Below are 12,675 nucleotides of genomic sequence, written 5' to 3'. Positions count from 1 at the left end.
GAGACCTCCGGTAGTGTGAAGGGAAATAATCCTCTTTGTGTAAAGAATGTCAAAAACCTCAGTATACATGTACACCATTTAATATTTATTATATGCATTTTATATACATTATTTTTCAACAACTGTACTTTTCCATGTGGTACAATTTTAAAAATCTGCAGATTCATAGTTTGTAAAACAAAAAAACCTTACAAAACTCATCAAAACTCGCAAACTGATCAGAAAGATTTTGTGGAAGACTAGAAAAAATACTTTTTATCATCTTAGTCATGCATTACAGGAAGGAAAACCTTTAGTTACACCAGAAACTGAAGCACGTCTGGGAAAAACGAAAAAGACGGGAGTATGTGGAACGCAGATTCCGTTAATGTTGAGAAACTCTCTGAAAGCCCAAATGTACAAAATAAAACAAATAATGCATTCCCAGATGCTCTGAAAAGAGATGGAAGGTTCCTAAAATGAAATCATTTTAAATATTTTGCGGAAAACAATACAATTGTTCTGTCATTTTAAAACTTGCTAGGTATGTTCCATTTTTAGCCTGTTCCGAGTGCCATGATAGATATACAGGGCTCCGTAGCACACTTACATTAAAGGATAGAAAGACAGACAAAAGTGAAATAAATAATAGACTATTAGAAAGATGGGAGATTCCTCGATAAATAAACTCATAGCTACTGTAAAAGATGTACAAAATATCACATAGTGATAGGATGCTGCAATTCATTTTTTTAAGGACGTTCCTGGGGCGGGAGGTGGAGGCATGGGTATCACCTCTGTGTTTCACACGGTTCTCTACAATCCTTCTGCTCATGATTATAGTGAGGTGGTGAAGGTTGGCATCCTTACCAAAAGGACTAAATGGCGTAGATCTTGGCAGGAGAATGAGATAGTTTGTGGTTACACGGTGCAGGACCACTGAGTTTTCACTGGATTCCAGGGCTCCACGCTGCGGAGCAAACAATTGCAATACAATCTGAAGCACTGCTGTGACAGGCTAAATATATAAAAAAGACTTATAAAAACTAGATTTTTATCCAAACCTTTTTGTGCAACTAATGCTAAAATATTTTAAGATAAATTTCCTTTTTTATTTCCTTAAAGCAAAATAGAGTTCAACAAGGGAGTCTGAGGCATTTTATTGACACCAGTAAAAACTGAGATGGAAGGAAACCTAAACATCAGAAAGCAGAAATAAAGGTCTCCTCTACAACCTACCAGCTACGCAATTTCTACCAGTCCAGAGATTACATTGGTTCCTCATACCTCACTTCTGGACACAGGGAAATAACGAGGACGTCATCGCCAGGATGGAAGATCGCTCATCATCTCATTCGCGTTTTTGGGTCTGATAAAGCCTATGACTGGGTTTGTGAGGAGCCATCTATTTTTTTCCTTTTGGTGACTGAGGCTTTTCCTTAGGCGTGTCAGAGGAGTTCTAAATTGTGTGGTATGTCAGGAGGATGCTGCTTTTGTTGGCCTCTTAGGACACACAGTATTTCATACATTTTTCAGGAGACCCAGCCATTCCTAGAGTTTTCAGTGGATAAAAGGCACACAGTCATTGGGAGTCTCTCCACAGGTGATCTATATATACTACTAGGCTTTACCCCTGAATACAAACATTCCTGTACATTTAAGTGGGCATTCCTCAGCATTTGAAAGAATCCATCATTTACTGGGTTAAACAAGCCCATGAACGGCACAGTTTAAAACGCAGCAAAGCCATTCCTGGGTTTACCATGGGGCATAGTCATTTATGGGCTTAAGATAAAGCCAATCTAGAGTTTACCAATGTGACACAGCAACTCCAGGGGCCATCAAGGGATATGGCCACCCTATGGCCATGGGACACAATGGCTCCAGGGCATATCAATGTACGCAGGCAGTTCTGCATTGTTCTGGAACACAGCTAGCTCTGGGATTAAGGGACACAGCCACTCCCAGCTTTCATCTGGGGAAAATGTCGCACTGTGGTTTATTTTGGGAGGCAGCCTGGGTTTGTTGGGACAATGCACTTCTGGAGTTTTTCATGGGATACTGATTTCCTGGATATTGTATAAATACGTGTTGGAATGTTACTATAAAAGCAAAGATCTTCCTCTCACTTCAAATTTAAGTGAGGTAAAATTGAGTCTAGCATGAAAAGGCCAGTTCTAGTTTTGAGCACTTGGCAGAAGAGGCTCGCTCAGACATCACTGCTTTACCACGCGAGCCTACATTCACTTTCCCCATAAACTTTGGAACAGTCCTGCTTTTCTGATGTCTAGGAAACCAACGCTCTCAAAGTCCAGTCACCTGTCCAGCCCCTACCACCGTCACAAGAGGACCATTCTCCTAAACCTAAGGCAGCACACAGAAACCCAAAAAATTGTGTAATTCAGACTCCACATTTATGTAAAGGCAAACTCTTACTGTTGACCTACGTTTTCATCACATGTTTCAAAGTGGCCTCAGATTTTCAGTATCGTACAACAACAAAAAATACTTTGGATGTGTTTTAATTACACTGCTCTAGGGAGCAGCCACTTTGCATGCTTTGAATCTCGAGGCAACAACTGCACAGAGCACTGCTTTGTGCATGGGATGTAGGTAAGAGCGTGCTTCCTATGACATTCTGAAACTATAATCCAGCCATCAGCTTCTCAAGTTTATTAATTTTAGGGCAAGAAGCATAAGCTGCCCACGTGGGCTTTTGGCATCATAGGTGCCCCCCTCCACCGAAAAAGGTTTCAAAGCTTACAAAATGGTCCCCATGCAGTAGAGGTTTCAACAACCCATATCCATTTCCCAAGATGTACCCTGTACTGAAATAAATTACTTATATCAGACCATTTTGAAACATCTGATTAAAAAAATGCTGCATGTTAAAACTCAGGTTCCTTTTCAGGACGCCTTAAGAACAAACATCTGCTCAGTCGACAGCCATTCAACGCTACAAATACTGGTTTAATTTTCCTTTTTCTGTCCTTGCCAAAAAAATACAGTATTAAATTACAGCTTAAATGAATGAACCTGACGTTACTCAGCGATGTGGCCACCGTTTACCAGACTACCTGCCAAATGCAAGCATGGCCACGGTAGCTCTGGTGTGTAGTGTCATTTAGGGAACTGAACCACAGCTGGCAGTGACATTCATTTCTCTTCCAGGCTCTTGTCTGATATTGTTCATAGTGCAGCTGCCAAGGGTGCAGGTGTGGGGGCATGTCACACAAAGACTTTAGCCAGGGCATCGGCTCCAGCACTGGCGATGTAGGCTTTGGAGGGATGGAACGCCACATCATAAATTGATTCGTCCAGCTTTTTCCTGTGGGCTGTGATTTCCTGCACGCAAGTCTTGCTGTCCAAATTCCATAACCTAATCGAGCAGTCGTGGCCTAGGTTGAAAAAAATAAAAATAAGGGTTACAAACAGTATTGCACTGCAACAAAAGAACAGAATATTTATGGGAATTAATCCTATTTAATTTTTTTAGATATTCCAACTATGGTAAGATACTGGAGACGGCACAGGAACGGAGGCTATCCATCATTCCCAGGATGCCGATGTGCACAGAACAACCCCCCCCCCCCCCATTCGATGTCTACTTCTCTGCAGAGCAACTACCACCACTTTCGGGTGACCATGGCATCCATTTTAAATCGACCCCCACCTATATTTTTGATCCGAAGTCTTTATTAAATAGAACACGTACAATCTATATTATAGTCATTGGCAACAACTTGACAAAACAAATGCTACATCTTTCTGGTGTAAGTAATAAAAGGACAATCAACAGCCGTTCCATACAAACAATAAATGCCATAGTATTAGTAGTTCGCCCTGGCCACAGAAAAAAAGAAAAAAGGGAGTGAGGCAGCTGTGCTTTGCCATTTGTTTTCAACACCTGATCATTTAGGAAATGAAGTGTCCATGTTGATGCATTGACTAGCGCACAGAGAACTGTGCATGTGGTCTGCAAATAAACCAATTCAAATAACGAAAAAGTAGCAGGGAGGGAGGGCACACTGCATATGCAAAACATGGAACACCATCCAAGTCACATGTTTGGGTTGTTCACCACCAACTGAAAGTTTCGCGGTCGAAAAGACTAGCTAACTCGACTGTTCCGGTCAATAGAATTGCACTGGCCTGATTAAATTACCTCAGTTCCCTAGCACAGAAGAATGACTGAAACTTTATATAACGTTAAAATGATAAGTTACTCACCGTAGTGACTAACGCACTCTTAGTCCCCTTTCTCCATACTGCAGGGGCGTCCCTTCCAAGGGACAGGAGACGGAACCTTTTTCACCAGAAAAAACCTTCCCCTTTAAATTTAGAGGCGTGCGGGGGTGCGGCATGCGCTGGCCTGACTCCGCCCTCCTGCGCCACACCTCAGTCCCCATTGACGTGTCGTCAATAGATTTAACATTGCCTAATGACACCAGTATTATTAGGGGGGAGGTTGGTGGGACGTATGGAGAAAAGGGGCCTATGGATTAAGGGTATGTTAGTCACTACAGTGAGTAACTTATAATTACTCTTGCGTCCCATCCCCTTTCCTCCATACTGCATGGGCGATTACAACTGAATGTAGCCCAAGGGTGGAGAGGAGACCCTCCTTAAGCAAATAGGTTCCTGAGAACCGGTTGTCAGAAAGCCGCATCAGACCTAGAGCCGGCATCCAAACAGTAATGCTTGCAGAAAGCAGAGGGAGTGGCCCAAGTGGCCGCCCTGCTTATGACCTGCCAAGGGACATGGCGCTGAAATGCAATGTCCGTTGCCTTGGCCCTGACTGCGTGGGCATGCATGTTGGCCGGGAGCGGCTTGTGCTGGCCCTCATACACTTCTTTGATGTCAGAGACCATTCAGCGGGCTATGGAAGCCTTGGAGGCCCGATTGCCACTTTCAGAGGCTCAAGACCAGGCTAACAGGGCGTCCGATTTGCGCAAGCCCTTGGTCCTGTCCAAGTAAAATTTCAGGGCACGCCCGACATCCAGGCAGTGCAGCACTCTGTGCTTCGTCCTTGGGATTGGGAAAAAAAGTAGGAAGGACTATTTCCTCGTTCAAGTGGAATGCAGACGGCACCTTGGGCAGAAATGCTGGGTGTGCCCGCTGGACTTCCTTGTCCTTGTGAAAAGTAGTATATGGTTTCGAGGCAACCAGCACCTGGATTTCGCTGACCTTACGAGCCGAGGTGAGGCTGACTAGTAAAGCCGTCCTGATGGTGACCAGCCTGATGTCAGCAGACGCCATTGGCGCGAACGGTTTGTGCGCCAGGGCGCCCAAGATTATGTTAAGGTCCCACACAGAGTGTGGCCTCTTGACGGGCGGGTAGAGTCTTCAGAGTCCCGTCAGATGTTTGACGATAGGATTGGAGGAGGAGAAGATGCCAGAATGGGCGAGGTGCGCAGAGAAGGAGAGCACATCATCCAAAGTGCACGCCGGGGGATCGATTTCTTTGGAGTCTGCCCAGTGGCAGAATCTGGTCCATTTGCTTTTGTACTGGGCCCTGGTAGTCTTGCTCCTAGCGCCTTGTATGATCTCCAGATTACCCTGTCAGTGGCTTAGGTGCAGCAGCGTTACCTGCTCAGGTAACACGCTGCGAGGCTGGTTTCTGTGGCACGGGGTGGTTGACTCTGCCCCCCTGTTGTGCCAGAAGATGTGTTGGGCCCGTCGCGAGGTGAATCGGGGGCATCTCCTAGAGGCTGAGCAGCTCTGAAAACCATGGTCTGGCCGGCCACCATGGAGCTATTAGAATGATGTGGAGTTGGCGAGACTCCTTGATTTTGCAAATTACTCTGAATTAGTGGCGTGGGCAAAAAGGCATAGGCCTTCATGCTTTTCCACTGGAGGTGAAGTGCGTCGCCCAGGGAGCCGGGGCCCTGTCCCTGCCAGGAGGCGAACTGAGGGCACTTCTTTTTGTGCCAGGTGGCAAAGAGATCCACCTGGGGATGACCCCACCTGTTGAACATCTCCTGAATAACTAGGTCATTTAGCTGCCACTCGTAATTGTCCGCTCCCAGCCTGCTGAGCCTGTCCGCTTCCAGGTTGGATTCCCCCGTGATGTGGACTGCCGTGAGGTAGAGGTTTTCCAGGGCCCACTCCCACATGCTGATTACCAGTCTGCACAGAAGAGGGGATCTGGTGCCTCCCTGCTTGTTGACTTAGTACATGCTGGTCCAGTTGTCTGTCTGGATGAGGACAACCTTGCCCCTGAGAAGTGGTAGGAATGCCCTGAGCGCTAGCCAGATGGCGTTCAGCTCTAGCCAATTGATGTGGTATTCCTGCTCCTGTCGAGACCAGGTGCCGTGGACCGAGAGATCGTCCAGGATGGCTCCACAGCCCTCGAGCGAGGACACACTGGTGATGGTGGCCTGCAGAGGGTGCAGCCGAAAGGGCATGCCCGTCTGTAGGTTGCAGTCTCTGGACCACCAAGTTACGTCCGGGTGGAGAGATGGAGGAACGTTGATCATATCGGATTGAGAGCCACGCTCCTGGTTCCATGAGGCCGCGAAGTGCAGCTGAATCCTCCTCATCCTTCGTTTCGTGTGCTGGACGGCTAATAGGACCGCTGCTAGTAGACCCAGGAGATGTTGGTACCACCATTCCGAGGACGCTTCTCTGCTGAGGAAGTGGGTGGTGGCCTTCTTGACAGCTAAGATTTTGTCCTCCGACGGAAGGAACAAGTTACTTACCTGTAACTGTTGTTCTCCAGCATGGGTCTGGCATGGATTCACATGCTCATGAATATTCCCTGTCGTCAGGCTGGGAATCCTCAGTAAAGAAAAATCTTTATCAGTTTCGTTTCTGATCTGTCTTTCGTAGTAGTAACCAATCACTGATCTCTGCGTCATACTGACCACAGCCAATGACTGCCATCTCCCTAAGCCCCGCCTCTGGCAGCCATCTTCAGATTTGGTAGCATGTGACGTGGTAGTATGACCAAGAGAAGAGCCGCAGACGGGTAGCCGGGAGGGTTCGCATGTGAATCCATGCCAGATCCATGCTGGAGAACAACAGTTACAGGTAAGTAACTTGTTCCTTCTCCAGCATGTGGTCTGGCATGGATTAACATGCTCATGAATATAAGAATACATAGCAGTACACACATGCACAACCACGGGAGGTGGCAAAAGACTCAACATTAAGCAATACAAAAAACTCAACATTAAGCATCTCTTACCTCCTCACCAGGCTCACCTTAAGCGAACAGGTTGCGCAGACTGCTTGGCCGACCCTGGACTCCTCCCTGGAATCCCGATCGACGCAGTAGAATCTTGTGAAGGTGTGCGTCGACCTCCACGTAGCAGCCCTGCAGATGTCCAGCAGGGGCACACCAGATAGGAACGCCGTAGTAGCAGCGATCGCTCTGGTCGAATGGGCTCTCGGACGGCCTGGCAGCAGTCGGTTAGCCAACCGGTGGCAGTGCATGATGCAGCCGGAGAGCCATCTGGAAATAGAAGACTTCGAGAGAGCCTTCCCTTGATTCACAGGTCCAAAGTTCACGAATAGCTGTGATGTCCTCCGAAAACTCTTTGTGCGGTCCACGTAGAACTTCAGCGCTCTAGCCACATCCAGCGAGTGCAAAGTCCTCTCGGCCGGCGACGAAGGAGACGGGAAGAAAACAGGTAACACCAGGGGCTCCTAAGCACCACCCTCGAGGCATGGAAAGTCAAGTACGGTGCTTTGCAAGATAGGGCCTGGATCTCTCCCACTCGTCGTGCAGAGGTAATGGCCACCAGGAATGCAGTCTTCCACGACACAAACTTCATCGGTGCGGAGTGCATCACTCAAATGGGGGCCCCCATGAGGCAGGTCAGCACCACGTTAAGTTCCCACGCCGGGGCCGGGGCCTTCACCGGCGGGAACGACCGGAACAGTCCTTTCATAAACTCTTTTACCAGTCGATGGGACCACAGGGACGTCCGTCCTGTGGTTCAGGTATATCTGGAGATCGCCGCCAGATGAATCTTAATGGAGGCATGGGCTAGCCCAGCCTTTGCCAGCGATAGCAGGTATGGCAGCACTTGAGGGGCCGTAATCCGTAGGGGGTTGATCTTCTGTGCTCGGCACCAGATAGAGAACCTCTTCCACTTGTGACCATAGCATTTGAGAGTCGAGGACGCCCTGGCCTTTGCAAGAACCTCTCTGCAGTCGGCCGATATATCGTACCCTCCAAACTCTAGCGCTGCAGGAGCCAAGCCTGCAGGTTCAGCGACGCCGGGTCGTGGTGGAAGATGGCGCCTCCTTCCCTGGAGAGAAGATCCGCGTCCGCCGACAGCTTGATGGGAGGGGACGTTGACAAGTCCAGAAGGTCCGGGGACCAGATCTGCCTCGGCCACGCCGGTGCGACCAGGATCATCCTGCACCGGGACCTCTTGAGCTGGTTGATGAGTCGAAGCAGCAACTGCAACGGAGGGAACGCATACAGGTATAGGCCGTCCCAGGGGAACGAGAACGCATCGCCCATGCTTCTCGGCTGGGGAAACCTGCTGGCGAACCTCTGGCACTTCGAGTTCGTCGCTGTTACGAACAGGTCGATTTGGGGTTTGCCCCATCGTCTGAAGAGTCGATCCACCTGATCATGGCGCAGTTCCCACTCGTGACACGCACGCAGCTCCCTGCTGAGCGAGTCGGCGATGATGTTTCTTTCTCCTGCCAGGTGGAAGGGAACCAGGAACATCCCCTGGGCGACCGCCCAGTGCCACAGATCCTGTGCCTCCTTGGATAGGGCTGCTGATCTGGTGCCTCCCTGCTTCTGTATGTAAAACATTGTCGTGGTGTTGTCCGTGAAGATCCGCACCACCTTGCCCTTGAGCGACGGGAGGAACGATTTGAGAGCCCAGAACACGGCTCGGAGTTCCAGGATGTTGATGTGCAGGAGCTTCTCCTCCGGGAGCCAGAGGCAACTTGCGTGGAGATCTCCGGTGTGGGCGCCCCAACCCTCCAGGGAGGCGTCCGTCGTCACCGTCTCCTGGTACGCCGGCGTCTGAAAGTCCTTGCCCGCCGTGAGGTGCGCTCGAATGCCCCACCACTGAATCGCCCGCCGGAACACCTCGTTGAGGGGGACCCTGTCTTCGAAGGTGCCCGTCGCCTGCATCCAACGGGCGTCGAGAAATTCTTGAAGAGGGCACATCCGTAGTCTGCAGAGGCACACCAGGTAGATGCAAGAGGACATCATCCCCAGGAGGGACTTGATGGACCTCACCCTGGCCACGTCCGTGGCTAGTAGGCGCTGCACTTTGCCCAGAATGGTCTTCGTCCGTTCTTCCGACGGTGCTGCCAGGCGCCTCACTGTATCGAGCTTCGCTCCCAGAAACAGGGCCACCTGCGACGGCACCAGGTGGGACTTTGGGTAACCTATGGCGAATCCCTGGTCTGTGAGTAGCTGGACGGTCCTCGCAGTGTGTTCGACGGCGGGTTCCCTCGTCCTTGAGCGGATGAGCCAGTCGTCCAGGTAGGGGTAGACGTGAATCCCCTGCAGGCGCAGCCGCGCCGCCACAGGTGCTAGGCACTTGGTAAAGACCCTGGGGGCCAACTTCAATCCGAACGGCAGTGCTCTGAATTGGTAGTGGCGTCCCTGGACGACGAACCTGAGGAACTTTCGGTGACTTTTGAGGATGGGAACGTGGAAGTATGCATCCTCCAGGTCCAACGACGATAGAAAGTCTCCTTCCTCCAGCTGTCCTAGCACGTGCTGGAGGGTGACCATCCTGAACTTTTGTGACCTGATGTATTTGTTCAAACGACGAAGGTCCAGGATGGGGCGCCAGCCGCCCGTCTTCTTCCTGACGAGGAAGTACCTTGAGTACACCCCGGAGCCTCGGAGCCTCTTCGGGACGAGCTCGATGCCACCTTTCCTGAGCATCGGCCGTACTTCCACCAGCAGTTGCGGGACGTGATTTTCCTTCCTGGCCACAGGTGGAACATGAGGGCACTTCTTCAGGAATTCGATAGAGTGTCCTCTTGCCAGGGTATCCAGCACCCAACGGTCGGTGGAGGTGGACTTCCACACGCTGACGAAATTCGTCAGCCGGCCTCCCACCGGGGTGCTCCGGTGGGGGCCCGAGGCCACGGCCGGTTCAGTCTTGCTTGGAGGTGGTGGCCTTGCCGCCCTGGCCACCTTGCCGACGGCGGCGAGGCGCTCCCTGCTTGCCGCGACCCCTGTAGGCCTCCTGAGACGAGGAGCGTGCCGCCTGGTGTAGGACGAGCCACCGCTGGATCCCTTGGAGGCCACCTGTCTGCCTCCGGAGCTCCGAAAGGGCCGTCGTTGCTGAAGGGCTCCTAGGGCGCGGGCCGTCTCCGTGTCCGTCTTTATGGCTTGGAGGGATTCGTCCACCGCCTTCCCGAACAAGTTGCTGCCGTCGAACGGCATGTCCAACACCCTGGTTTGGACGTCCTGACGGAAGTCGGTCGCCCGGAGCCAACCCCGTCGTCGTAGGCAAACTCCATTGCCCAGCTGGCGGAACCCGGTATCGGCAATATCGGTTGCCACCGTTATGGTGTGGTCCGACGCCACCTCGCCTTCTTGAAGTATTTCCAGGGCCTCGGACCTCTTGTCGTCCGGTTGGAAGTCCAATATGGGGGCCAGCTTAAACCAGAGCTCCCTGTCGTAACGGGCCACGATCGCCAGGGCGTTGGCCGCTTTGGTCGTCGTCGCCGCCGACGAAATGACCCGTCGCCCCATGGCGTCCAACTTCCTACCCGCGCCGTCCGGAGGGGAATTCGACATTGAGGCTCCTGACCCCGCCGCTTTCTTCTTCGCCGCCGCGACGACGACCGAGTCTGGCGTTGGCTGGGCCCTGAGGCACAGGGGAGCGGTCTCGGGGACCCGGTATTTCTTCTCGTACCGGTCCCGTTTGGCTGGTGCCGTGGAGGGGTTCTTGAGTACCGACAGGCCCTCCTCCCAGATGTCATCGATTAGAGGCACCGCGATGACAGTCTTCCTCTTGGCCTCCCGGCGCTGATAGAGGAAACCTTCCTTTTTCTGCTCCTCCGGGCAGAGCTGGAACAATTCGGACGCCCTGGCGATCATGGCGTGGAATGAGCCAATCTCGTCGGTCGGAGAGACCCGTGCGACGGGAGACCCGTTCCATCGTCGTCGCCCTCAGAACCCGTCGTCGAGCCCACCGCACCGTCATCTCCCGACTCGTGGGAGGATGCGGAGGGAACTGTAGGTCTTACGGGGGCGAGTGGAGGAGAGGGTTGGGTCCTCCGTCGTTTGTTCTGAGGCCTTCCCGACGGGCCAGGTTGCGGGTCCTCCGGCCTGGGCCGTGGTAATCTCGTCCTTATCTCAGAGCATAAGGACTGGATCACAGACAAAATGGCCGCTGAGCTATCCTGAGGCCTAGGTTCCGGCTGCGCCGGAAGGGAAGGCTGCTCTTCCTCGCCATCGTCGTCTTCCTCGGTTATCTCCCGAGGATCTTCCTTACGGGATCGAACCTTCTCGAATTGGACTTCGAGATTCCTAACGGCCTCGGTCAGTTCCTCCTCCGAGGCTGACTCCGAGCTCGAGGAGGCTACCGTGCCCCCCCTCGCTTCTTCCATCATGGTGGCCATGACGATGGGCTGAAAAGAGGATTCCCTCCTTGGCGGCAGGGGAACTCTAGTCCCGGAGGCAGTCTCCGCTGGCGGGGTCTCTGCCGGCTTGGCCAGAGTCGCCGCAATCGCCTCGATAGAGGCCTTTGCCTGCTGGGTAGAGGCCTTCACCACCTTGGGTGCGTCCCGGGCCTGCTCCTTAGGGGGAGGGGCGACGCCTCGCTCCCCCTCTCCCGAGATCGGACGGGGCTTCTCCCAAAGCTTACCCGGGGTCTCGGACTTCCTCTTCCCCAAACCGGAGCGCTGGCTCGTGGTTGACGGTGCCGGGGAAGGTGCGCCCTGCCTGGTGACCGAAGAGCCCGACCTTTCGGCGCTCCCAGAGCCAGCGGACTCGTGGCGCTTGGCCTGGTGTTGGGCCCCCGTCGCCGGGGCGCCCGCACAGGACTTCGAAGCCCGCTCGGACCCTTTCTTCTTCTTCTCACCCGTTGAGCCCTTCTCCAACCAGCTGGCGAGACGGGATCGATGGTCCCTCATGGTCCGCTCCGACAAGTTCTTGCAGAACTGGCAGTCCTTCTCTACATAAGTCTTGTCCCCATGAAGACAGAGGCATCGCAAATGCTCGTCCTCAAACACATTCTGCAGCCCGCATCCAGGGCAGCTGCGAAACAGCTTGGGTCCGGGTGACGAACTCGCGTCCTGGGCCATCTCGAAGTAGGCCGCACATCTTCTGGAATCCTCCAAAAGGTTGATTTGACGAAATCTTCACCCTTGAGGGGCGTAGGAAAATCCCGCAACGGGTACCCGTTAACGGGAGTAGAAACAGTGGAGCTTGAGGCTCGATTAACCGAAAAATGTGAAAATTCACCTGAAAAAGCACGAAAACGCCGCAAAAGCTCGAGAGCTAAGCACGAGGACTCCCAACACTTGAACGTGCGGTAAAAATCTGAAGATGGCTGCCAGAGGCGGGGCTTAGGGAGATGGCAGTCATTGGCTGTGGTCAGTATGACGCAGAGATCAGTGATGGGTTACTACTACGAAAGACAGATCAGAAACAAAACTGATACTGATTTTTCTTTACAGAGGATTCCCAGCCTGACGACGGGGAATATTCATGAGCATGTGAATCCATGCCAGACCCCATGCTGGAGAAAT

General features: G+C 52.2%; 1 protein-coding gene across 3 annotated transcripts in view; it reads right to left on the bottom strand.

The window, feature by feature from the left end:
• Positions 1-2,928: 2,928 nt before the first annotated feature.
• STRN3 (striatin 3) overlaps positions 2,929-12,675 on the bottom strand; it is a 1,674,795-nt gene continuing 1,665,048 nt past the window's right edge. For 2 of the 3 annotated variants that reach the window (XM_069638489.1, XM_069638488.1), the window contains one exon: positions 3,074-3,377. In XM_069638489.1, the coding sequence (XP_069494590.1) occupies positions 3,208-3,377 (170 nt within the window). In that variant the 3' untranslated portion in view covers positions 3,074-3,207. Of the gene's footprint in view, positions 3,378-12,675 lie in introns of all 3 variants that reach the window. The other variant, XM_069638486.1, reaches the window with a different exon arrangement.

The sequence above is a fragment of the Ambystoma mexicanum genome, chromosome 14 (assembly GCF_040938575.1).
Source record: "Ambystoma mexicanum isolate Mex_15411 chromosome 14, UKY_AmexF1_1, whole genome shotgun sequence".
Classification (NCBI taxonomy): domain Eukaryota; kingdom Metazoa; phylum Chordata; class Amphibia; order Caudata; family Ambystomatidae; genus Ambystoma; species Ambystoma mexicanum.
This window is presented reverse-complemented; position numbering and strand designations above follow the sequence as displayed.